Source organism: Zeus faber (genome assembly GCF_960531495.2).
Source record: "Zeus faber genome assembly, chromosome: 19".
NCBI lineage: Eukaryota > Metazoa > Chordata > Actinopteri > Zeiformes > Zeidae > Zeus > Zeus faber.
This window is the reverse complement of record NC_137206.1, coordinates 24,776,937-24,803,671: the sequence shown is the minus strand read 5'-3', so window position 1 is coordinate 24,803,671 and position 26,735 is coordinate 24,776,937. Positions and strand designations below refer to the sequence as shown.

Here is a 26,735-nt window from a genome sequence, read left to right as displayed (position 1 = left end):
CAGTCATTTGTCATTCACCGATGAATGGCTTCCATTCGTTCCGCTTGACACACTTTCCTACCGACGGGATACACAAAGGACCTCGAGACCAGATCCCCACCTGTATCTCTTTCCAACCCTGTGAAACCTTGAGGAACAGGGTCCCGCTTCCGGAAACATAGGCCATGGTTCCCTCCGCGTCCCTCTGGGTGTGTTGCATCATGGACTCACGGGTTGAAAACATCTTCAGCTAAGGGACAATCGCAGAGAAGAAAAAACGACGATGAAAGCGGATTATTCATTTTGGGAAATGAACGCAAATGTAGGTTGTAGTCAAGAGAAAATTGACAGAGTCAAGAGATGAACGTTGCTATGATGATCTGGACGGAAGCTCGAGCAACTCCTACAATTCAACTCATCAACAGCCTCTCACAGCCCAAAACTTGACAAAACTGAACTTCTGACTCTATTCTGAGGCGGAGCTTTTCCCCCAAAAGATAGGAGCGCTGCTTAATGATCTCGATATGATAGTGTATTTATTTGCACAACTGTCCATTTTGTATTAAAGTTTTTGATTGAAACACTCCACAAGCTATGGAGGGCGGGGACAAGCTCACTTACAGGAGGTCCAGGAGGTCCAGCGGGTCCAGCAGGTCCTGGTGGACCAGCAATGGTCACGGCTGTTGGCAGATATGCATGCAGTTGCATCAAGGATAATATGTTCCATTTAAACATGAAGTTAATCTGGTGCATGATCTCTGCACATGATTTATTAGTTTTGTACCAGCGCCGTATCTTGAAGGCGGTCCGGGGGGACCTGGAGGCCCAGAGGGACCAACACCGCCCGGTTTGCCATACCCTGGGACTCCTGGAGAGCCTGGGACTCCAGGATGGCCTGTGGGTCCCAGCACCGACTCCCCTTTAGGCCCCTGAACAATAAAATAACCATCACAGACGGATTCAATTCATCTTGATCGTTATTGTGTCAGTGAAATCAACTTGCTTCTGCAGCATGTTTTTTTAATTTTATTTTTTATTTTAAGGGCATAACAGACTGCATGTTAATGCATATATTGAGGAGACTGGTTGAATTTATGTTGAATTATATGATCAAATCATTGTGCAATGTTGCGCTTTTGGACCACCGCCCTGAGTCTGAAATGTCATATTACATACTACATAAAGTGTATACTCTGTACGGATGCGTGCAATGATGTAGTTTGTCATCCTGGTCCTTTTTGCATAGTATTTGAAGCATACTATAGTTTTGGACATGCTAAAAATGCCCACATACTAGTTTAGCTTAATAAAAAGTACACTAATGGGGCGTTTCAGATGCAGCACTTGACTCTTGTTTTGATGATGTTTTGATAGACTAGTGCTCCCTTTAGTGGCCAACAGTAACACAATGCGACTGAACGATGATTGGAGGCCATCAAGGTGATTGGAGACCTGACTTACCACCGGTCCTGGACGCCCGGGGATACCTGGTTGCCCTGGCCACCCAGCCTCACCCTTCTCTCCTTTTCCTCCTTTCATGGCCGGGTAACCACTTTCCCTTTGCTGATGGACACACACACACACACGTAAAGCACATGTTGGGTGGAAAAACAATGTAATGCAACGCCTGTTAAAACATTAATCAAAAGGAAATTGGATGGATAAATATCATGCTTGAGACTTACCCAATCTCCGCGGTGAGACAGCACATCTAGAGAAAATAAAAATAAATATACAAGAAACTTACGAACCATAAATATTTGATAATACATGTCAATACAGCGTGAGAATAGCGTTTTGAATATCGTTCACGTGAAGGCCAGTAGAATCCCTAGAATTTATAATAATAATATAATCATAACAATTTAATAAGATATTGCCAATACAGCTTATTGACAGCTTCCATGTGTTATGAGCTCTAAGCTTTTAGCTGAAAGACCTCGGCCAGGAAACACACAACACCTTTATGTTAAACACACTCCAGACATGATATGATGAAATGGATTGGACTGGATTAAAACTCCAACTTACGTGGTGAGGCCGGCATTCCAGGGAAACCGTGTTCCCCCATGTCGCCCTTTTCCCCTTTCTGGCAGTTTCCTAAAAAAACAGGGAAGGTCACAAAAGGTGTCTATTCGCCCTGTAGATCTATATGGATTGATCCCAAATGGAGAATGGATAACTTTCACTTTTACGTGTCTACGAGTATACTAGTATCTTAGTACCCAAGTATTCCCAGGGTCCATCCCATGGATTTATAGATATATCCAAAACCTTTGGATAGTTTATGCTAAATTGAACCAACATGAAAGACATGTCTTAAGAACCAGTACTAAAGAGCCAGTGTAAAATAATGTTTACTTGCCATTTCCAGAGCTTCCATTGGCCACCAGCTGGACAAATAATTAAAAAAAGAGGAAGTTGTTGATAGAGTCAAAAAGTAATGATTTTGAATTTGTAATGTTCAGAATAGAGACAATCCACCATGGAAAGACTTAAAACAACAAAATGCTATGAAAGTTAGTAGTTCGATTAGTAGTTCTCAACTGGTGGCGTGTCCCTTTCAAGGGGAGCACAGGGCTTTTACATCCAAGTCAAACAATTTTGGAGGTCATAATATAAAGAAAATTAAAATAAAAACAGATTCATGAAATTTAAGAAATTATTATTTTTATTATAAATTATAATAATAATAAATCAAATCAACACTTTAACATGAAATTAATAAGAAAACAATACAAATGTGTTGAGGACCACTGGTTTAATCAATTCACTGCACATCATGTCGAAAAATGAATTTGAGTGACATGAGACATGCAATAAGACAGTGAGAGGTTAGAGAGCCGAATACCTGAAACTGATTTACACAAGACGTCTTCAATCTGCCGGACTCAACATGCAGCTTACACCGAAGGAGAGGAAATTCTTCCAAACGAGGCTGACGGAATGATGGAAGGAAGGAAGGAAGGGAGGAAGGATGGAAGGAAGGAGGGAGAACGTCCATTCCAGAGACAAGGTTTTGTGTTGATCATTGTGAGAGTGTGATCAAACGTGCAAAAGTTTGGGTCAAAACAAATGCACCATGACCTTTGACCTCACAAAGAAACAGACGAGGGATGGGATTTATAAAAATAAAATAAAAAAATAAAACTGCACTGATAATACTTATACATTCATTTCAAATCCATAGCATAATTGTCTTAAAAAATGCCAAATAGCAAAAGCAAATGATTGCAAATGACATGCAAAAGGTTTATCTCTGGTTACATTTGCCTCTCTGCAGTTTGATCCGTTTGAATCAGATTTGAAGTTTCTGATATTATCGATACAGTTCTATTTTTTTGTTTGGTATTTTTGGCACAATTCTAATCCCGTGGAAAAGACCATCACATGGCGAGTGGCTGAATGAGCGCCGCGGTCACCAGGATGAAGAACAAATGGTCGAGTGACAGACAAAGGTCAAAATGAGGATGAGGAGGGGTTAGGGCCGTCCATGCAAGGAAACCCAACCGGGCTCAATCAGGCAGGGTGTAAATTGGAGTCCCTAAAAACCTACCGTGTTCTTGCAGTGGGGTCGGGGAGGGATGGGGAATACAGTCTTTAGGGGAAAAAGAATCGAGGAGGAGGGGTTGAGACACAACCAAATTTATTTTTCGATAAATTAAAATAAACATAGCTCCAAGCTGTAGCCCAAGTGGACTGTTAACAGCCGAAAACTGCTAGCAACGTAGACACTTCCCAGTTTTCAAACACTTGTATAAAATATAACCAACAAGATTTATAATGATTGGACAGACCCTCCTTCGTTTATGGCCAAATCTGTTCCTGGCCACGCCCCTTTTTTGTCCGTCCGTATCGGCACGTCCTATTGGCCAATTTTAAAAAACCAGTTTGAGGACATGCTTAAACAACTTAACTGAACATGTCTACCAAGTTCTGTGATGATTTGACAAACTGACATTGATTTATGGCCAAATCTGCACCATGTCCATGCACCAGTTTGGTAGTGGTTGCACCCCCTACTGGACGGTACACAAGGACAAGCAGATAAATGCATCCGCTCATGTACAAATATTATATAAACTGTTAGATACATGGAGGCGGTGTCTCTCAGTGTCCTCCTGATGCAGACAGATGATACTTATAATAGAACAACAGAGTGGTACCCCATTAACTTTCTCAGGACTTCTGGGATTTTGATGCGACTCTTGAGTCCATGAGGTTCGGGTTCAGTTGCATACGTACAGATATTTTCTGTGCGGGTTTCTCTGTTTATTGCACTTACTCCTTTGGGGCAGTTGAACATTCCGGGACGTCCCGGGGGGCCGGGCGGGCCTGGGGGGCCCTGGTGGAAGACAAGGAAACAATCAATAAAGAAGAAAGGATGACAGAGAAGAAGAGGCGACGCCCATGTCACTTTATTCCCAGTCAATCAGGAAAGGGAAAGAGGCTTGAGAGAAAAATGAACGGGAATGTGATGTGAAATTGCCAAAGGCGTCCTTTAACGCAGCGTAGCGACCTCCAGATGTTTTTTGGTGGCTTACCGGGATGCTGACAGAGTCTCCGCTTTCCCCTTTGGGTCCAGGTTGACCCGGACGGCCCTGAACAGATGGAGAGAGAGAGAACAGATGAAGTTACACAGTAAAGAAGCAGATAAACGTACAGTAGTATTAACTGTTTCGACCGGTTTATTCGGATGAGGTGCTGGGGCTATCTTCACACAATGGTCTCCCAGAGAAACTTCATGAAAGCCATCTAAAGGACAGTCATGATCATTACACTTGAGTTGAGGATTAATTGCCGGACAAAACTTATTATCAATTGTATTGTCTTTTTTTTGCCATTTTATTCTATAATAGATATAACAGAGCATTAAAATAAAAGGTTTAATAGTGGAAAAATACATGTCCACTTATAACAGAAGACCAATCAATTGACAAAATCAACTGATGGAAAGTCATTGGACAAGGAAATGGAATGACATGAAAACCCAGAGTGACATTTGATTAATTGTCTTTTAAAATGAGCCATATCCGATAAGTGTCTTTGTGTGCGAGAAAGGCACTCTACGAATCAATCATAAAGGATATTTATTTTTTTAAACGCATAATGTAGTTTTCTTTCCCCCTCTGAGCAAAAATGAAGGCCTAGTCATCAGCTGGATGATAAGCAACGCACGGTTTGTTTATAAGACTTACAGGACGACCGGGGAACCCAAACTCTCCCTTCGGTCCAGAAGGTCCCAGAGGCCCCTGAGATAGAAGAAATAGAATCAAGTGTATTGAACATAACATTGATTTATCAAACATGGTAAAGAGGTTTTTGGGTTTAGGGATTGAGGACAGGTCAGTGTTGAGCGTGAACACCGCCTCAACCTACCGACACACCAGGGGGTCCCGGTAAACCACTGTCTCCCTGCAGACACGACGCAATGAATTAGCTCACAAGTGAATGTACTCATCCATATCTTAATCAAAGGCAGTTTGATTGTGATCTGTCTTAGTAATTTGAAGGTTGAGGATCTCACCTGGTCGCCCTTTGGTCCGATCGGCCCCAAATGGCCTGACATGGAGGAGCCATCGGCCGCTAAGAAAATATTCGGCTCCCCCTTCTCACCCTTCACACACACACACACACACACACACAGTTCTGAGATTTCCAAGTCGGTCATGAGTCAGAAAAGATTGGGAATCGCAGCACTGTGAACAACTGAATCAACCACCAATCCTCGAGCACGACAGTGTTTTGCAGCCAAAAGGAGATGTACGTAAATCACACAAAGAATACGGAGAACGAAGGGACATTCAACTCGATGAGATCATCGGGTTAAGGACGTATCCACGAGCCCGGCCAGACCTCACGTCGTGTATCAGACCGACGATAAGCACATTTGACATGGGTAGTCAAAAACGAGCAGGATCCTTCAGCAGGAACCGGTCGATGTTTGAGTTAGTTTGTTCAGGGGGATGAAGTAGTGGTAGTATGTCCACGTCGGACCACGAGAGGAGCGCGCGATGGAGAACCCGCTCAGGATTAAGCCCGTTATCAAGCACAGGGGGCCCGGACGCGAGTCAGTCTGCGCTGCATTGACCTTCAGTTTAATTTGGTGTGACTCCATCTCAAATATCTGGAAGATGAAGGTGGGGAGGGTGGTGTTACTGAGTGGTAGCATGATTGGAAAACGGCGAAGGACCGTCGAGGAGCTTTATGAGGACCTCACAGCTAATGGAGAAGCTCTTCCAACGACCCTTTGCTGTAAATCATCACTTTGAGACTTTGAGAGATCGAGGTCCCTGAAAGAGCTCAGCGGCGACATCTTTTTGGCGGAAACAGCTACACACCTTGGTTCCTTGGGATCCCTGCACGCCTGGCAACCCGATGTCCCCTTTCGGGCCCCGAGGAGCCTGAAAGCCAAAGAAGGGGGGAAGACAACAGAGGATCAGCCGGAGAACCGTTCTACCATACGTGAGACCCTGCAGATGCGGGACGAAGCTGATCGACGGTGTTGGGTGGCGGCTTTCCGTTCCCTCTGGACCTGCCTGACTTCATGTGGCCTTCATTGTTTTCTGTTTGGGATCAGTGTCGTTGACTGGGTGGGAACCGTTGGGGCTACAGGACATGGAGTTACGTGGAGTATGTCTGACCTTTTAGAAGTGATCTATCTTGGAGATAACCCGGTTTTAAGGAGGATAATAATCGATAATCGTCCATGGCATGATTGAGGAACGTTAAGCTTCTCACCGGGTCTCAGTCCAAAGGAGCAGATGTTTGAACCTTAAAAAAAACATGTTAAATCTCCTTTTCAAGCCTTTATATCCTAAAGCCGGAAAATAATTGCTGAAACCAGTTCTTCGACCATGTTATTCAGGGTTTTAATGATTCTTTTGCACTTCTGCGCTAGCGATATAAAGACTAGAAACTTCAAGTTGCGACGCTTCCTTCTAGCAACCCGCTATAGCCAATGGTACGCTCTGGATATACAGTACTGCAGCAATTATTAGTAAATTATGAGGAACATAAAATGTGATTTACTGTTATTAAAAACATGACACGACGCAAGGGGGACTTAAATGTGTTTCCCATTTTTTAAAAGATTTTTTTTTTTAATGCGTAAACGTTTGCCCCATTGGAACAGAGACAGAAGCTGCAGCAGAGTGGTTGTTGCCAGTAGGTACCTGAAGCTCATAAATCCCTGAGAAGTTGAACACGCCCTCTGTGTTGTTGAGCAGGAGCTGATGAGAAGGAGGAAGAAGAAGCAGGTTATGTGTGGCCCGGTGACCCGAGCTTCACCTGAGCATTCCCTGTGTATCTCCACAGGGTCAAAGGTCACTTACATCCTGGAGTTTGATGGTGGGTCCCGGTGGTCCAGGGGGTCCTGGGGGCCCCGTGACGTTGAGTCCGTCCCGCCCCGGTTCTCCCTGTAGATGAAAAAAAACAAACAAAAAAAACACGTCACATCACAGAGAGGAACCAGCGACACTGGAAATAAAAGACGATCAAGCATCTCTAAAGGTGTTATTTGTGCCGCAAAAAGTGTGTGTGTGTGTGAGAAATGGGGTTGATATATCAAACAGAGGCTTTTACCTTTTGTCCGGCCGCCCCTCTGTCCCCCTTTTTACCCTGTAGATGACACAAAAGGAAGTTAAACGTCCATTCAACCCTGGCGCATAATTTAATGAGAAAACGTAACCTGTCCCGTTCACTCACCGACACATATCATTTACAATAAATAATGATAATAAATAATAATAAATGATAATAAATTAAAAATCAAAAGAAGATTAAAAATTCAAGAGGTTATTTGTCACATATATATATACATACGGTCATACATTTATGCAGTAAAATGCCATGACACCCGGTGATTATGCAGAATAAGCTCTAAAAATACTAAAAATACTATATTGTGCGTAAGAACAATCATATAATAAAGAAAAAAATCTTAAATAATTATGCTGTAGATTCTTGAGCCGTTTATTATTATAATTATTCCTTTATTACTTATTCTATTTACTGTTGGACTTTATTATAATTGTACAAATATCATATAGATTGTTGTGGTGTGTCGATTGGAGGGTTTGAGCAGCCACACCTGACGCTTGTTGGTTGGGCTAACAAACGGCAGGTTTAAAAACCCCATCCACACACACACACACTCAGATGAGGTGTGGTGGTGGAACTGTCACACTGGTCCCTGTTCAAGTGCCAGTGTGGCAGTGCCGCTTACCACAGGCCACCCAAGTGCCGTTTTCAGGGCCCTCCGGCACAGAGACACAGACTATGATGGGTTGTAGACATCAGTTTATTGCAGAGAGGAGGGAAGGTGGAATTATCCAAGAGCAGATGGAACATGTCATGACAGAGCTCCTATCCTGAGTGTATGTTTTCAATGGGGTTTTAACCTGCTGCTCCTTACCACAACCAACGAGTGTCAGGTGTGGCTGCTCCAACCCTCCCATCCACAAACCACAATTGTTTTTACTATTTAAATTTTTTTTCTTAGCACAATTTGGTATTTTTCAATAACATTTTATACTTTCACTTGTTTTCATTCAATTCTCTTACTTATTTTGATCCTTGTAATTGAATTAATGTTCAGCTTTTGTAGGTGATGACGTTTTGGCTTCAGGTGGAAATGACAGTTAATATAAATCTGGTGCGGCACATTTGCAGTGAATTTTCTCTGACAAATTACCAACAGAATAAATAGATGAATGAAAAAACATCTTCAGTACAATGCATCTATCCAGTAAGACACTGACCATTTCTCCATCTGTTCCACCGAGCCCTGGATGCCCGGGTGGTCCCTGTGCCCCCGGCTCCCCCTGGTGGCGCAAGGGAGGCATTACATCAACAGAATGAACCCCAGACCGAATGAAACATGCCAGTAGAGTTTGTGACATCAGAGACATTTTGAAGCCTTGACTTTGGGTTTAGTTTATAATAACAACATTATTATCACTCAACACTACGCCACGCCACATTAATAGTCAATACACACTTATTGGACACACTGTATGTCCAGATAAAAAAAAACCCACACACATTTGGGGCCGTACAGACTAATGTGACCTTTCTGTCACCGACCAGTAAGAATAAGGATTATTATCAAAGAGAGACTGACCTTTGCTCCTGGTTTTCCTGGATCACCGTCCAAACCGTCTTTACCCTGGTGCAAAGACGGAAAAAAGATTACAATTAAAAAGCATTAAAAAAATATAAATATAAAAAACAAAATAAAAATCAATAAGCAAAAATATGTAGCCCCCCCCCGTCCCACCCCCACCCCCACACACACACACACACACACACACACACTACCATAGGTCCAGGAAGTCCCGGAATCCCAGAATGTCCCTGTGAAAACAAAGTATAAATGGTTTAATCTCAACACCATAAATTTAAAATAATATAATATATAAAAAAGAAAGTTATACATATATTTATGGTTTATCATTATAATTGGTATAGTGTTTAAGTCACATTAGTTAACATGAATTAACGCTTGTCAAGATATCATTCAAATCGATGGGATGCATGAATCACCGATTTGAATATTTTGTGTGTGAAGTTGTATCGCTGGGTATTTTACCGGTTGTCCTCTGGTGAAAAGAGCTTCCAAACCACTCGCTGTTCCAGATCCTTCCAAGTCCTGGAAACACAAGCAGCCTCGGTAAAACACGTATCTGACACGTCCACCTAGAAAATTCCGATCATTGACGCATTGCATTAACGGCTCCAAGTCCCAGTCTCGTGTGCGTGTGTGCGTGTGTGTGTGTGTGTTTTGGAAAGTCACGGCTGCCGCGCGACAACTTTCGACTTTTTATTGCAAAAGGAAAAGTAAAAGTAAAATCTGGGCTCAATGTTCCATAAATTCCATCATGTTGAGTTGGGGTGGCGCCAGGTATGAGCCGCAGCGCCTCGCGTTGGCACCAACAGAACTCGGCTGGACGGAAATGGCAACCTGCCTTGGGGACGCGTCTCGTTTCCATCTCGCAGCTGTTGCTGGATTTGCAGCAACATTTGTTTGACAAAGACGATTATATACGATTAATCAAAATGGAGGCAGTCATCATTTTAATGACACGACTCTTGATGAGGGATGAGGGTTTTCTGAATGAGGGGCCACACAACATCAGGAAATTGTTCATAAGCCTGCTTGAATGTGGATTTGGGAACATTTTCCTGAATCACTGTTTGGCCGTGAAAGGTTTTTCAAACCAGGCTCCAGACTGATTCTTACTCTGCACTCAGTCCACTTGTATCGGGATATGTTAGAAAACAGAGTTTTAGGCGCTGGAAACTAAGCTTTTTGGATTGATTTCTTTCTCCTTCAAAACTCTGTTTTCCGTGTATTTGTCCGTGGGAAGTGAAAACGGAGGTCGTTGAAAATGTAGACGCCAGGACCTCGGATTGCATCAGAATGCTGCGAGCGGCAGCCGACAGCCATTGTGTGATTCTCAGAGTCTCCACTAGGAGGTTAAAAGTCTCTCCAAGTTTAGGACCGGATCCATACAGTGTTGTGTCTGAATATTATGAAGAAGCTCAACGCGTTGCACGGTCTTCATGTTCTTCTGTTTGACACCAAGTTTTATGACATATCATCGCCCCCTACTACTGGATTGGAAGGCTTATGTCAGTATTTTAAATGTTTTTTCCGTACTCCCATGGACAGAGATTCTTTTTAAAACGAGGGTGGGGGCGAAATGTGCTTTCAGAAATATCCATACATGTGTGGACAAGGCCTGAGATGCAGGAAGGTGTATTTCTCTAATTACAAAGGAGCTAGGCTAGTTGATTCCCTCTGCAGCCATGAATGAATGAACACAGTTAGCATGCAGCCCGCTGCTATCGGAGACGAGGATGAAATTGGTATCAACCTGAATCTCATAAATATAGACAAAAAGTGAATCTTGTCGTTGGGTATTTGGTGATATTGTGTTATGTTTGATCATAAATAAAGCCTTTGGACTCTATTTAGGTTTAATGGTTTCTAAGTTCTAGTCTGGTAGAGAGAGAGAGAGAGAAATGGAGAAATGGTCTTTACCTCCAGGCCAAGGGTGAAGCCCGGGGCAGAAGGCCCGGGGGGGCCGGGAGGGCCAGATGCACCCCTGGGGCCGGGACCACCTTGTGGGCCTTCAGGGCCTGGTAGACCCGGGAACCCAGCGGGGCCTGAGTCACCCTGGGGGGGGTGTATGATTATGGTTATTATTATAAAATAAAAGAAGAGTGTCCCGACAGCAAATCTAACATTTAAATAGAAAATTCAAAGACAGAGACTTACAGTACCTTTTTTCCTGGTTGCCCAATCAAACCAGCATCTCCCTGTTAATAGACAATGCAGGAAAACACATTTTGATTGAAGGGATATTCTGAAATGTTTAATTGTTTATCCTGTACACACTGGATCAACTACAAGGAATGTTTCCACATCCACTCAATTAAATAACACCCAGAATTTGTAAAGAAATTCACTGCTGTGGCATCACATGTGATTTATGTGTATTGTGGGTTCTGTTGAAGTGCTGTTGTGTTTGGATTAATATTGATCCATTTCACAAGTAGTATAAGTGACAAAGCTGCATTTGTTACACGGTGGATGTTGGATGGTGTTAAAATTATATTAATTCATTACAAACAAGGATAAACTTCTAAAAAATTCTGTAATTATATTATATTCAAAAAATAAATATTTAGAATGATATCAAATTCAAATCTCTCAAACTGAGTGTAGCCATTGGATATACATCTTTGTTTTTATTCCAAATTAAGGAAATCAACAGAGAAATGAGGCTAATATTAAATGGTTGGATTGATAAAAGGGGTTGACTTTACCTTGTCTCCCTTCGCCCCAACAGCTCCTGGTTCTCCACCTTTCCCGTCAATGCCCTGAAAATGTTAAAGCGGCGTCTTGACTTTTGGTCATTTCTTGGGGATTTGCCTAGGTTTGGTTTGACCAGACACTAATCACCGCCAATGACAAAAACAACCAAATTAAATAATACTGGATTCCCTCAATATTCAATCAGAATAACTTGGAATCATATCGTTTTGTTAAGAGTTAAATGTTTACCATGTATAATACTATATATATATACATATACACACATACATACATACATACATACATACATACATATATATATATATACATATAGAAGTAGTATAGTATTCATGTCTTTATAGATGAAAAACATTTAAACCTGGGAAAACTCAAAAATATTTAAAATACATAAAGTCAGTCGAATGGTATGTTTTTTTTCAACCAGGCCAGAAATTTCTCATATTTGTTTAACTTTTCATATTTTCATTATTTTTTGCTTTTTCATACCACTATCTGTTTTTAATTAGAAATGTTCCAAACTCAGCTTTTTCTGTAGCTTACCAAAACAATTTGACTATATTTTACCATCAAAATTTGATGTGCAGCATAAGATACTTCAAATGTATTATGTCAGTTTAAAACCACCGTGATTAGTAAAAGCTGGTGACAATTTGTCAAAAACAAAAAGACACATTTGCCCCGAGTGACACTGGAAAGGTGGGTCATCCCCATGTTTTAAAGCGTAAAAGTTCATGCCGCAATGCTGTTAGTATGGTTTTCTAAAAACTGCTATCAACCTATAAGATGTTAAAATATGCGTGAATTTCTGCATGTACACACACACACACACACACACACACACACACACACACACAGGTCTGCTTATGGGTATGATTACTGTGCAGCAAGCTGTGGCACAGCGTTTCCCATTTCAGTCTTCAAGTAGCCCCTGTGCTGTTTGTTTTACCTCCAATTCAGCCTCAAGAGAATTTGTGGCCCTTGAGTGAACCAGGTGCACCAGCGTATAATTGGAGATAAAACTTGAAGGACCGGTGGATACTTGAGGACTGGATTGGAAAACAACTAGCGGAACGACATGGTGTCTTTGTGAAAACAACGGGGGGAAAATTCTGCCTTTTTTAGGCCCCTTGGATCTGACGGGACCACATGGTAATAATACCTGCCCAGAACCAAAGCCAGAATCAGACCCCAAACCACCTAACCACTCCTCAATCACCTGGAAAACACAATGAAAACAGCTCACATTCACATGAGCCTGTGAAGTAAAGAGACTTCACTTACTTGGTTTTTCTATTTTACTCGATTGTTTTACATTTTTGTCTAGTGCTGCAATCAGGAAGACTCCATAATGCCATCGTTTCTATTATGAGCTGATCTAATTTCTTCGATTGACATTCCTTGACCAATACACAAGACTCTGATTCAGTCTGGTTCTGATTGAACGTACTGGCAGTCCAGGATCTCCGTCCCTGCCGTCTCTCCCAGGAACCCCAGGTGGTCCAGGGATGGTCTCCTCTGAAGGGATTCCCGGGGGTCCAGGCTGTCCTGGAGGACCTGGGGGACCCCGGGGACCCTGGACAAGCAAGACAGGACAAATGAATGAAGGACTGAGAATGACATAGAAAGACATTTATATGCTGTACGCTGATATGACCAGCACCGCAACAACTACCTATGGACACACGTGGGCGCACAGGAAAGACATATTTGCTGGGATAGAGATAGAGGAAAATAGAGCAAAGTGTAGAGTTGAGATATGTGAAAAGCAGTTCTCACCCTTATGATCTCTGCGTCGCTGTCAAAGTCATCGAATCCTGATCCCTCCAAGCCATCCTGAAAACACACCAGAAGACCAAGAGATGGACCAAGAGAGGCAAACCTAGTCCGTTCAATCAACCGACCCACAAACCAAATAACCAACCGGCCACTCAAAGATTCCAAAGATCCCACCAACCATCCCATCAATCTACCAACCAAACAACCCAACAACCGACCGACAAACCCACCAATCATCAACCAATCCACCAACCAACGCATCAACCCACCAACCAACCCATCAATCTACCAAGCAAACAACCCACCAACCAACCCACCCAACAACCAACCCACCCACAAACCCATCTGTGGTGGACAAAGGGGGCGTGGTCAAGCACCAGCTGAGGAGGACAGCAGAGTTCCCTTTCCCACGGCCGCCAAGCTGCCTCGAATCGGCCAAACAGCAGCACTCGAGGCAGGGAGATTTCTTAATGTTTTGTCTGTCTTGCAGAGGGATCGGTGCACAGGCTCGTGAGCAGACCTGCAGCGGAACGCCATTCCTCCTACGCCCGAGATCATCATTATCATTATTATCATCACCATCATCGTTAATTATTATCGTCGATCTGTCGAATAAAAAACATATATTGGCGCACCACGGCCAGAAAGACTCTGTCTCCCTCCCTAAACCCTTACCTGTGGGCAGAAACCCCCACACCATCAATCTATCTACCAACCAACCAACCCGCCCACCAACCCACACACCAACACCCCAATCCACCCCCCAAGCAACCCACCCACCCACCAACCCCCCAATCCACCCCCCAAGCAACCCACCCCCCAAGCAACCCACCCACCCACAAACCCCCCAATCCACCGACCAACCAACCCACACACCAACCCACACACCAACCCCCAATCCACCCACCAACCAACCCACACCCCAATCCATCAACCAACTCACCAACAACTGACACCCAAATCGCCGGGAATGGTTGCTTGTCAATAACACTTTAAAAACCCGGCAATAGAAAAGTAATTAAATCCAATTAATCTCAGTTTGCCATAAATATAAAGCTTGCAAAAAATCACTCTAAAGTAAAAACCAAGCTTGTGTGAAGAACTTTTAGAGGGATTTTGAACAACTTACTGAGACCAGCTTGATGCCTCGTGCTGGAGGGCCAGGAGGTCCTGGAGGGCCTGGTAATCCCACGCCAGGATCGCCCTGATGGAGGAGTAGTATAAGACTATACTTTTATCTATTCATACCAGTATATGACAAAAAAATAAGCCCTAGTAGCAATGCATTCGTCCTTCCATCAGTCCATTCCTCTTATGGGTCATGCATGCATTTATGTATCATGGATTTAAATAAACTGATTTGTACCTTGACACCTTCAGGTCCTGGATCTCCAGACAGTCCTGGGAATCCTGGAGGCCCAGCCACACCCTGGAAATCAGACAAAGGAAACATTCATGTTTACTCATAGATGATACAGCACTACGTTTAGTAGGTTTGTGAAGGTGCGGAGTGTCATGCACATACATGTGAGCACAAATTGTAAATTACTTACAGGAACTCCACTTTCACCTTTGCTGCCCTGAAAATAAAGAGTAAAAACATTGTTTTGGGGTTTGGTTCGGGGCACTATTGATTTGGAACAGTCACAGAAACAACTTTAGTTTATTAAACTGCTCCGTGCAACACAGAGAGTCTTCGTGTTACCTGATATGAAGTTATTAAACTGGAAACACAAAAACGGAAAAAGGGAAATGGTTCAAAGAGAGCGAGATTGAGAGAGACTGCACAACCAAATGAAAGGAACAGACAGATATTTCAGTCTTACAGGCTGTCCATCGATCCCAGGCTCTCCAGCCGGACCTTGGGGTCCCGCTGGTCCCTGTGGACCTCTAGGTCCTGGTTCCCCTGCTTCCCCGGACCCGATCCCTTCCCCTGATCCGGGACCCGTGGGACCGGGTGGCCCTGGGGGGCCTGATGGACCAGGCTCCCCAGGCTCCCCCTTCGCACCCCCAGACATCTAGAAGGAAGGTGTTGAGATGCATTAGATGCGTTTGTTGACATTTGTTGGTGAATTGAATGATATGACTTGAGTGATTGATTGTTTGATTGGTTTTTATGAGCTCTTTTATGGGTGTGGTTGATTGTGAAAGAGAGGAATGTTATAACATTTCTAATACAATATACTGCAGGTCCTGACCATGTGCTTCTGTGTTGATAACAAAGTACTTACAGGGGTTTTGGTGTCTGGTCTGAAGGTTGGTGCTGCTGTGGGTGGTCTTGTTGTTGTTGTTGTTGTTGTTGTTGTTGTGGGCGTTGGTCTCACTGTGATAGAGACAGTTAGAAAGACAGTATTTGTGCATGTGTGTGTGTGAGTGTGAGAGAGAGAGAGAGAGAGAGAGAGAGAGAGAGAGAGAGAGAGAGAGAGAGAGAGAGAGAGAGAGAGTGAGTTGCAATTGGTGTACTCATTCTTAATATTATTATAATCTTCATCAAAATATTGTTGCTCGAGTGTAGTGTGCAGTGTCTGCATATTACAATATTTCACCAGATGTTTTATCTCAGTATTTTTGTAAACACCCTCTGGTGGCAATACAAGGAAATACAAGTGTACTATCGTCCTTTGAAGACAGGCAGGCTACCTCTCAGGGTGGTCATTTCCACCACCTCCTGTCCAGAGGTCTCCTCTAGATCCTCGTCATCACTTCCTAGAGACGGTTCGGTGGGCGGCGCTTGGACTGGGCTGCTGTGAATGGCAGTAGGCGGTGGAAGGAGCTACCGACAAAAAAATGTATATCATAATTGTATTTAATTCATTCATTCATTTTATTTTTTATTCTTTTTTTATGTGAATTGTAATTTAGCCACCACATGCAGTTATACACTAATCAGCCACAACATTGAAACCACTACTAATAACACTAATATTGTGTAGCTCCCTCTTGTGCCACCAAAACAGCTCTGACAGCACATCCCACAGATGCTCCATCAGATCGCACCGATGACCGCCCATCCACAATGATGTAGAATAAAACGTGATTCATCAGACGAGGCCACCTTCATTAATGAACCTTGGACGTCCATGACCCTGTTGCTAGTTCACCGGTTGTCCTTCCTTGGATCACTTTTGGTAGGTACTAACCACTGCATACTGGGAACACCCCACAAGACCTGTCGTTTTGGAGATGCTCTGACCCAGTCGTCTAGCCATCATAATTTGGTCCTTGTCAAAGTGGCTCAGATCCTTATGCTTGCAAATTTTTCCTGCTTCCAACACATCAACTTCAAGAACTGACTGTTCACTTGCTACCTTATATATACCACCCCTTGACAGGTGGTTTTAATGTTGTGGCTGATTGTTGTATGCAGGTGTAATAAAAGAGAAAACTTGGCCCTGTCCTGAAATACATTTATTTTGTGTTTTCTTTACTCATCAGTGTCTGGTTCTGTGGAGTTTTAACAGAATCACATTTGACACATTTGGTTGAGAGTATATTCAGCATTTTCCAAATAGCAGAGACAGTTAACAGCTTCCTGCTGTTTGAATTCCCTCGATATCTACAGTAGCTTCTTAGTTCTGTTTGGAACGTCAAGTGAAGGATTCCTCTTGTTTATGTGTGTTCATGTGACTGTGTGATTCTAAAAGACACAATGACAGAACCACATTCCACTGGCACAGTTAAACAATTGCAAACATAGTGTGTGTGTGTGTATGTGTGTGTGTGTGCATGCGTTTGTGTGTGTGCGCGTGTGCATGTGTGTGTGTGTGTGTGTGTGCGTGCGTGCTCACCATTGTGTACTCTCTCTCCTCCACAATCTTCTTCACTTCATCGACACCTTCAATGTCTTCATAAGCAACATCACCGCTGCCATAACCAGAAGCCTGGAAATAAATAAAAGAGAGAGAGAGAGAGAGAGAGAGAGAGAGAGAGTTCAATAAAGCCACTCCACCTTGTCTTTATTAGTGTGGTTTCGTTTTCCATAAATCACGTTAAATGTCAACGAAACTTCAAGTGATTTAAGATTCCTCGGATTGTGCTCAAAGGTGCAGTGTGTAGAATTTACTGAAGAAATGGAATTGTTGCGGACAAAGGGGCATGGTCAAGCACCGGCTGCAGACGATAGCACGGTACCCTTTCCCGCGGCCGCCAAGCTGCCTCGAGTCAGACCAATCAGCGGAGGACATTTCCTAATGTTTGTCTGTCTTGCAAGGGGTGTTCGACACACAAGCTCGTCAGCAGCCCAGCAGTGGAACTCCATTCCTCCTGCGCCCGAAGTCATCAATCATCATAATATTCATCATTATCAATTGTGATTGATACTTGTGGCCAGCGTACCTTATTGTTCAAGGTGACAATAAAAACTCTCGCCACGTTGGTGCACCACGGCCAGAAATACTCCTTCTCCTTCCCAAAACCCTTACCTGTGGGCAGAGACTCCCACAGGAATATAACATTCATAAGTACGTTTTTATTTGTGTATAATCCCATGAAGTGAAGAGTCGTTGTGTTGTGTGTCTAACTCCATCAATTTTTCTGCGATCTGTGAAAATAAGGTCTGTGTGACTCCAGTACATGCAAAACAATGAGCCCCCACAATTATTACATAAACCTTTACTTGAAGCTGTATGAACATCTTGGATCATGATACATTTTTCATAGCAGACTGAAGATAATCTCTTCAGGGAACTCCCACAGTAAGTAAGTACATGAGTGAATCTTTATTTGTATATCACATAGAGTTAAAAGTGCTTTGCAGGTAGAAGCACAATAGATCAAACCCAGACAGAGAGGCCAAAGAAAATGAATTAAAATCAAATCAAATCAAATCAAATAAAACGGAATAAAGTAAAATAAAAATGGAATAAAATAAATGAAAGGGATATCACCGCCTCCTAAGGATCTTAAACCCTTTCACACCTTTCCTCTTCTGAGTTGGTTTACTCTTAGCAAACAAACGTTTGAATGGTCCCCAAGTCTCCATATGTAACCCTGCTGGTGGTACTTCTACTCCCCACAAATGCCCTTGTAAAACTCGTTGTTCACCCATAGAGGGCGTTGAAGTAACGTACATGAGTGTCCATCACTGTGTGTGGTCAGTGGTTCTGAACTGGTCTGTCCTCAGGATCCAGATTTGCCCTTCCTCATTAGGTCACAACCCAAACACAGCAGGGAGCAGTGCTCTGATGTGGGGGGGTTGAGTGTGGGAGGTTACAGAATAATAACATTCACTTTGGTTTAATTTAAACCAACAACAACTTTACGATGGTGCAGGACGGTTGTCATGTGAGGTCACAGATGGAAGCTGAGTTTGTAAAGGGTGTTTCAAAATAAAAGTACAGCATTGGAAATTTGCTACTCTTCCAAGAATTACATTTGACGTATATATATATATATATATACATACACTACCAGTTGAGAACTGCTGGTCAAGAGGACCAGTGTGTGTGTGTGTGTGTGTGTGTGTGTGTGTGTGTGTGTGTGTGCGTGTGTATTCATGGTGTTCTTACATAAGGATCGTCCTCCTCACACTGGTCGTCTGGGGCAGTGGGATCTGACTTCAGCACCAGTTGTTGGATGGAACCCTAGAGAGAGAGAGAGAGAGAGAGAGAGAGAGAGTCAACATAATTATAATTTCTATTAAAAAAGGAAAAACTCTAAAAACTACACCGCTTCTGTATGATTTACAATAGACAAATAGATCTATATGAAATGACTATTAAAGATGGTCGCCTCCTCCCAGCATTTCCCTCTTCCAGGTATAATTGATAGGAAACAATATTTTAATAAGACCCGGATTAAAAAATTGCAAACCTCGCTTTTAAATGAATGTCATTTTATTTATAATGGACTTTTTTCAGCTAGGCGGATGTTTTTTCGAATTTGATCTTTAATTTAGTATTACTCGACGAAGGAACCGGCATCAAGGCACACTATTGGTGTCCGTTCAGAGCCAGAAAACAGAGAAAGATCAGGAGAGAGAGCGACGGGGTGGACTGAGGTCAAGGCCCGATCTGTTCTAAACAGCACGATAACACGTCTGAAACAAGTAAACAAGAACAAAGCTCAACATCTGTGTACACAACACAAAATCAATCTAATGAGGAAAAGTCTAAAAGGAAGAAGGATTTATATCTGAGGAGTCAGTGTGTGATGAATCACACACACACACACACACACACACACACACACACACACACACACACACAGTTTCCACTGAACGTTTGATTTTCCCTCATGTGTATGAATTGGAAGCTGTTTTGTTGCTGATAGGATGGATGTCATGTCAGATTTTCCCCACCTGTGGTGTCCAATTGGTAGCAGTGACCAAGTGCTTGTAGTGAGAGATCAGTCACACACACTCACACATGCACACACACACACACACACACAAACACACACAGGTAGACATTCTTTCCAAACATATGCAGATGTGGACACACAAAATGGACACTTGTAACACACACAAAATACACAGAATACTCAAATCACAGACACATAAAACCGACGTTTTCAAAAAGTGACAACTCGGCAAAACAGAACAATTACTTCTCAGTGAAATTAGAGAGGTTTAAAGCCCCGCGGGGTCATTAATCCTGGTTCTAGTTCTTAAATTGGCCCCTGCTGAACTCGAGGATTCCCGAGTTTAACACACACACACACACATACACACACAGGCACACACACACACACACACACACACACACACACACACACACACACACACACACACACACACACACACAGACAGACACACTTGTCCACTCTGACACATTGTTGAAAATAAAAAGGAAAAAGCAAAAACTCTCCTTCGCTTTCATTTATAGACGTTGAGGAGAGGAAAATACTTGGCTTGGCAAAAATGACTTTTCCTCCAAAACAAACAACTCTGCTAGTTTGTCTGTCAGACGATGTTACGAAACTACAAATGGGAAAACACGAGGAGGAGAGGAGGTTTTGTAGGTAGTGTTGGCCAAATGTTGTGTTTTGTCTCTTTATCTTCCAGAGAATTGTTTGTCGGATAAGATTACCCCGTCACTCACTGTATGTTGTTCAAAAGTTACACATGAAACAAGGTGAACTCTCCACAAACAAGGCTGAGCTTGAAGAGTTAGTTCTGTCAGACAATTCGACGGTCGCTCTTCCACGGCCTTATATTGGCCGACCTATTTAAGCAGCCAGCCCCTCCTGCCCTACCTGCTTTGCCACCCGCTTTGCTGCGTTGCTGGGCTCCCTCAACCTCCCCTGCATCCACCCATTAGGCTCTACTCCTCCAACCAATGGGGGGGATTCGATCTCAGCACTCCTATATACTAAATAAGTATACTCACTGAGTATACTTATTTTTTCTGTACACCTCCCCGGGAGTGATGAGCAGTGGAGGATGCCATACTCAAACAATGCGAAATAAATCAAGATCATTTCAAAGTAAATCTAAGAGTTGTCTGTCAGAACTTCTATGGTTTCCAACTTTGAATTTGTATGTTCCAAAAATATGAAATGGTTTGTACGCAAAAAAAAAAAAAGTGCAACTTACGTGACTAATTATTTCCCTTCATTGAAGTTTATCCAAAGGAAATGTGGTGAAATGTAAAAATACAAAACAGCCTTATTGGACAAATAATTATTATTATTGGACCAACAGCCATTGCCACCAATTAGACTTATGGAACAAAAAAAACACAGGACTTTTAGTTCGAAGCATCAGGTTTTGGAACCTGGTTGAATGGTTTCCCATTGCGTGATCCTGCTTGTTCCTGTGTCCATGTGTGACATAATAGCCAATGGCTGAAGCACAATTCCAATGAAAAAGAACACATGGGTGGATCATTTTGATCCTGAGTAAAGATCTGGTCAGTTGTGCTGAGAACAGGTCAGTTGTGTAAGAACATGAGTGCAAGTTCATTCTTTGCGTTCTTGGCTTGGACAACCAGCCTGGCCGTTAATTAATAGTGAGTACGCACGCAAAAAAAACAGGGCTGTGTACTTGGAGAGCAAGTCCTTCTAGTTCAACCTTGGGAAGAATAAGATTCAAAGTCAATGAATGAATCCTGGGATATCTGGGTGTGGTTTGTTTAGCCGATTCCCCAAACTGATTGCATCTGTTATATATTGGATGGAGCCAAAACGCATCTGGGCATTTTAGGTCATCTTCAATTTGGCACAGATCTTGGGCTTTAAAAGCTGAGCTCTCTTAAAAGCTCATTAGCCAAACAAGAACATTATTGTAGGGACTGATTAATCAGCACCAAAACAGATAAATCTAACCTTGCACATAAACAACTGCTTACAGGCACTCATAAAAATATATACAATGGAGACTAATCGAGACTCACCACAAACCTCTCCAGGCCTGTACCCCCTGCATTCCCCACAAAGATCCCAGAGCTGGCCTCGAAGGTGAGGGGCTGGGTGCTCCGGGTGAAGGCCACTCGGTGATACTCCTCACAGTCCATGTAGAGACGCACCTGGTCCGCAGGAATACAAGTACACACCCTGTCTGTAAACTCAAATCTTTGGAGCATTTGTTGAGAACGTAAGACGAACTGGAAATGCGTTGCCATGATCGTCCCAGGATCAGAAAATCGCTTTGGACTGGGGCACCCAATATGCTCCATGACCGTTGACCCTTGAAGCTCCTACCTCCGACTCCTGCACGGTGAGGGTGAACCTGGCCCATCGTCCTGTCATGTCACCCATCTTGAAAGAGGCGGCCTCCTGAGTCCCGCCCGGTGCTCCCGGGTCGGTGTAGTACAGCACCACCTGCTGGGAGCCATCCTCCACTGCAGAAAGAGCTACGCCCAGGTGGACAACCTGACAGATGAAACATTGCATGAAGCTTCAATGATCGGTCTTTAACCGTTTAAGTATTCTTTTCGGCATTTTGCTAGAAATTCACTTTTGTCTTTATGCAGCACCCCAAAAAACTTCTTCACAGTCTTCAAAGTCACCAATTCCAATTGTTTCTATGTCAAACAATGACTGAGTTGTGCTAAACTTCGAAAAGATGTTTTGTCTTTGGCAACACAAGATTTTACGCAGAGCAAGAACTTCTCATCATATTTGTGGTGTGGGGATGGTGTTGTTTGAGCAGCCACACTTGTCATGGATCTAGGTTATGACCTCATGACCTCTCAGTTATGAAATGACTTTAATGTTGATTTAGGATGGAATTTAAATTTAACACGACATACTAGGAGGGCAGAAACTTTTTAGAGGTTCATAAATTCTTCAATATGCCAAAGTGATATATCAGAAGATTATCTACAGAGTGTCTAGTAAAGCCAAGTCCACAACGTTGAGTTTCACACTGAAATTAAACTGACAAACCGCCCTGACCTTCTGGTAAGCGTTGGTGATGGCGAACAGCACGCCACCGCGTGGCGTGGTGGGTTTGGCTGTGACGGTGATCGCAAACTCCCGGTAGAAGGGGTCGGGGATGAAGGACCTGGTGAGGCGGCCCACGTTGGCGTCAGCTCCGAAGCTGTAGGCTGGGTAGCCCTCGAAGCCCGTCACGAAGAACACAGAGGGTGGGAGGGGGACGCCGATCAACTCAGTCAGGTCCAAGGCGCCCTGGGAACCACGGTCTGGAAGAGGAACCGGTTAGAGGGAGGAGGCTGATCAGTGGGTCTGAAAGGTCCCAACGAGAGGTCAATTTCTCTGACCTGGTGAGATCCTGAGCCCCCAACGAACCTTGTGCCAAACACATAATTGGACATTGTTCACAAGGGTATTTTCGGCATTTAAACTTAACGGCAAGTTAAGTCACAAGTTGAAGTTCACTCCACAAAATGAGGTTGTGGTTCAATCCAATCTTGTGACCAGACATATTTTATTGGAAAACTCATAGCATCATGGGACCCTGCCAGAATTGGGCACCAGACAAAAATGTCTGAAACACAAATTACTGTGCTAATTCATACTTCCATTTATAGTTGATGGCGCCTATTGCACCACAGCCTCGGGCTGTACAATTAAATGAATGGAATCAAACGGACAACTTTGTGTCAGCCAGTGCTTTAAAGTTTGATAAAAATATTTTATTCTGAATTTCTACTGATAAATCCATGATTAAAAATGTTCCAGTGATTACATAATTACCTGATCCTAATTAGAGCTGACTGCCATCCAAATTTCAGGGCAATTTAAGACCGATGTGTGAAATTGTTGAGGCCAATCAACCCGTGTGCATGAATTGCCATGTTCAAATGTTCAACGTCAATAAATGTCTCTTCTTCATGAAGTAGATGTGTATTGTTACACTGTTATTACACACTAGTATAGGCCTATACTATGATAGTGGAATGAAATTAATGAAAACTAAATTTAAATGATCATGAAAACCATATTGAGTACCAGCAATCTGTTTCTTTGACTGTTTGGAGTTTGGCAATGTTGCATGACAACCTCCACACACACACACACACACACACACACACACACACACACACACAAAACAGATGTTTTCATCACACGTCCTATGGGATCGTCGTAACGCTGCCCAGGTGGAACAGGGTCTTTCAGCTCCAGCCATCTCTGACTTCTCTGTCGGCCATGTTGGATTTATGAGTGTGTGTTGGATCCGCCCTGTCGGCTCTGCGAGCAAGAATTCTGGGGAGAAGCGCTTCCATCTGTCTGGGTCAAAACCCACCCAAGTCATTTCACCACAATGTGCCCCAAAAACTAAAACAGACAGGTTTAGGACTGATATGACGGAGGACATGCACGCACGCACGCACGCACATGTGCACACGTGCACACAGGCGCACACACACACACACACACACACACACACACACACACACACACACACACACAAACCTGATATCCGCAGACACAGACACACTTCCTTTGTCTTTGATCATATGTGGTCATCACGTGTGTATGTGTGTGTTCTCCCCGTGTTGTATGTTTGTATGTAAAGCAAAACTCTGCATCCATGCATGGCCTGAATACACCCACACTCTCATTCGGACATTCTTTCCCGCTCACACACACACACACACAAACACACACACACGTGAGCACAGTTTATGCACATGTGATGAACTGGAAGACAGAGAATGGTGGTCTGAATTGTGTGGTTTTGCACTCATGCGTGAGTAGGCTTTGGGTGTGTGTATGTATGTATGTATGTATGTGTGTGTGTGTGTGTGTGTGTGTGTGTGTGTATGTGTGTGTGTAAGTTTCAACATGTGTAGGGCAACACATGATGCAGTGTATTGTTTTTGCACACACACACACACACACACACACACACACACACACACACACACACACACACACACACACACACACACACACACACACACACACACACACACACACACCCAAAGTCTACACACTCCATCATGCATGAGTGCAAATGCACACACTTCGGACCACCTTTCTCTGTCTTCCTGTCCATCACATGTGCATAAACTGTGCTCACGTGTGTGTGTGTGTGTGTGTGTGTGTGTGTGTGTGTGTGTGTGTGTGTGTGTGTGTGTGTGTGTGTGTGTGTGTGTGTGTGTGTGTGTGTGCGAAAAAGAGTGTTGCGTGTGTGTGTGTTCAGGCCAGGCATGGATGCAGAGTATTGCTTTACATACAAACATACAAGGCACACACGCCGCACACACAAACACACACACACAGCGCATCTGGCCCTTGTTAAGGGTCCTTAGAACAATCGTGGGCTCTGTGCGACGGCATTGCGTTGTGGGGCATTGGTGTATGGCGGCACTTCATCTGGAAGTCATTACGCTCGGCTAATGCACATGCGCTGCACAGTGTCGGCTCCTGTAAAATGAGTTTACCACGTGGCATGAGCGTCGGCCTGTGTGTGTGTGTGTAAGAGAGAGAGAGAGAGAGAGAGACAGAGAGAGAGAGAGAGAGAGAGGGAGAGAGAGAGAGAGGGAGTATGAGTATGGCTATATTGGTGTTTGTGGGCGGGTTAATGCATGCACGTCCCCCTACTGGGGGAGCGGGAGCACTGTGTGCGGTAAATTAGAGTAATAATATCTTAGACTGTCGGCTTCGGTGATTAAAGAAAAAAAAAAAAAGTGCTGGAAACCACATCTCTGCACTGCTCAACTGGGCTGGATGGATGTACACGTGTGCAATGCAGGGATGAAATACGGCCGATCTGAGATGGATGGAAAACATTTTTGCGAGGGGGGAACTCTGGGCATTTTTTCGCTGTCACTGGAGAGTCATCATGTAAAGATAGAAGGTTTGAGACTGAGAGCAGCTTTGACTTGCTAGAAATGTCTGGGCCAGAATCAGGAGACCGAAACTAAGACTTATCATTATAATATATACACATCGATAAATCCTTATAATGTCGATATCATTATAATTATTGCTCCTGAAATATTTATTCTGTGTAATTATCTTATCATAGCACAAATTGTGCACCAATATTGTGATATTTGGATTTTGTCAATATTGCCTAGCCCTATGTATTCATGTCGGTATGCATCTTGGATCACCTAGTGACAAGGAAACCCCCAAATTAAGCAAATATTCTCGCAACATCTACAGTATGCGATTAATCAGAACCCTTGATCTAATTTCCATTCAAGCACGTTGGGGATTCAGTTAAGCTGTTGATCACCGAGCGTGCGAGAAGTCGACAGTTTTGTCATCATTTAAACATCGTCCTGGCCTGCGCTACAGTCTCTAGTGGGCCAAAGACCCCACGTTTGAAATTCGAACCCAACTGAAACCAATTGCATGATTTTATGATTTATTTTATATTTTATTTTTTTTGCAAAACTGGTTGACCCATTTGCTGATTACAGAGACGGCCGGCGAGAGCCTGTAAGCGCAAGCGTTGCTCTGCATCTTTTCTCTGAACTGGAAATTTAAGCCAGAGTGTGTCGGCTGCGACTGTTGACCAACATTCCAGCAGTTCTGGCTGTCAACAAATTCTCTCTCTCTCTCTCATCTCTCTCTCATCTCTCTCTCTCTCTCTCTCTCTCTCTCTCTCTCTCTCTCTCTCTCTCTCTCTCTCTCTCTCTCTCTCTCTCTCTCTCTCTCTCTCTCTCTCTCTCACGCCCAAAAGTGACATCAGAGCAGATGTTTGTGCACCAGGCCGATGACCAAACAGCTGGACTGGTATTGAGTGTGTGCACTCTCTGGCCCCAGTGAGATATTC

At 43.4% G+C, this 26,735-nt stretch overlaps 1 protein-coding gene across 1 annotated transcript in view; it reads right to left on the bottom strand.

Annotated features, from left to right (window-relative positions):
* The window catches only part of LOC307244890 (collagen alpha-1(XV) chain-like), a 68,355-nt gene that overhangs the window by 3,679 nt on the left and 37,941 nt on the right, over positions 1–26,735 (bottom strand). The window contains exons 3-39 of the mRNA XM_080020266.1: positions 22,937–23,184; positions 22,241–22,411; positions 21,934–22,065; positions 19,108–19,182; positions 17,389–17,481; positions 16,241–16,373; positions 15,832–15,923; positions 15,427–15,618; positions 15,154–15,180; positions 14,967–15,029; positions 14,730–14,804; positions 13,601–13,657; positions 13,272–13,397; positions 11,815–11,868; positions 11,269–11,304; positions 11,027–11,161; positions 9,572–9,631; positions 9,301–9,336; positions 9,104–9,148; positions 8,742–8,804; positions 7,564–7,599; positions 7,314–7,397; positions 7,155–7,211; positions 6,321–6,383; positions 5,507–5,596; positions 5,359–5,394; positions 5,178–5,231; positions 4,524–4,580; positions 4,265–4,324; positions 3,536–3,577; positions 2,345–2,372; positions 2,011–2,079; positions 1,665–1,690; positions 1,441–1,542; positions 764–908; positions 601–659; positions 101–229 (exon numbers count right to left, since the gene is read on the bottom strand). Of these exons, the coding sequence (XP_079876392.1) occupies positions 101–229; positions 601–659; positions 764–908; positions 1,441–1,542; positions 1,665–1,690; positions 2,011–2,079; positions 2,345–2,372; positions 3,536–3,577; positions 4,265–4,324; positions 4,524–4,580; positions 5,178–5,231; positions 5,359–5,394; positions 5,507–5,596; positions 6,321–6,383; positions 7,155–7,211; positions 7,314–7,397; positions 7,564–7,599; positions 8,742–8,804; positions 9,104–9,148; positions 9,301–9,336; positions 9,572–9,631; positions 11,027–11,161; positions 11,269–11,304; positions 11,815–11,868; positions 13,272–13,397; positions 13,601–13,657; positions 14,730–14,804; positions 14,967–15,029; positions 15,154–15,180; positions 15,427–15,618; positions 15,832–15,923; positions 16,241–16,373; positions 17,389–17,481; positions 19,108–19,182; positions 21,934–22,065; positions 22,241–22,411; positions 22,937–23,184 (3,050 nt within the window). The remainder of the gene's footprint in view (positions 1–100; positions 230–600; positions 660–763; positions 909–1,440; positions 1,543–1,664; positions 1,691–2,010; positions 2,080–2,344; positions 2,373–3,535; positions 3,578–4,264; positions 4,325–4,523; positions 4,581–5,177; positions 5,232–5,358; positions 5,395–5,506; positions 5,597–6,320; positions 6,384–7,154; positions 7,212–7,313; positions 7,398–7,563; positions 7,600–8,741; positions 8,805–9,103; positions 9,149–9,300; positions 9,337–9,571; positions 9,632–11,026; positions 11,162–11,268; positions 11,305–11,814; positions 11,869–13,271; positions 13,398–13,600; positions 13,658–14,729; positions 14,805–14,966; positions 15,030–15,153; positions 15,181–15,426; positions 15,619–15,831; positions 15,924–16,240; positions 16,374–17,388; positions 17,482–19,107; positions 19,183–21,933; positions 22,066–22,240; positions 22,412–22,936; positions 23,185–26,735) is intronic.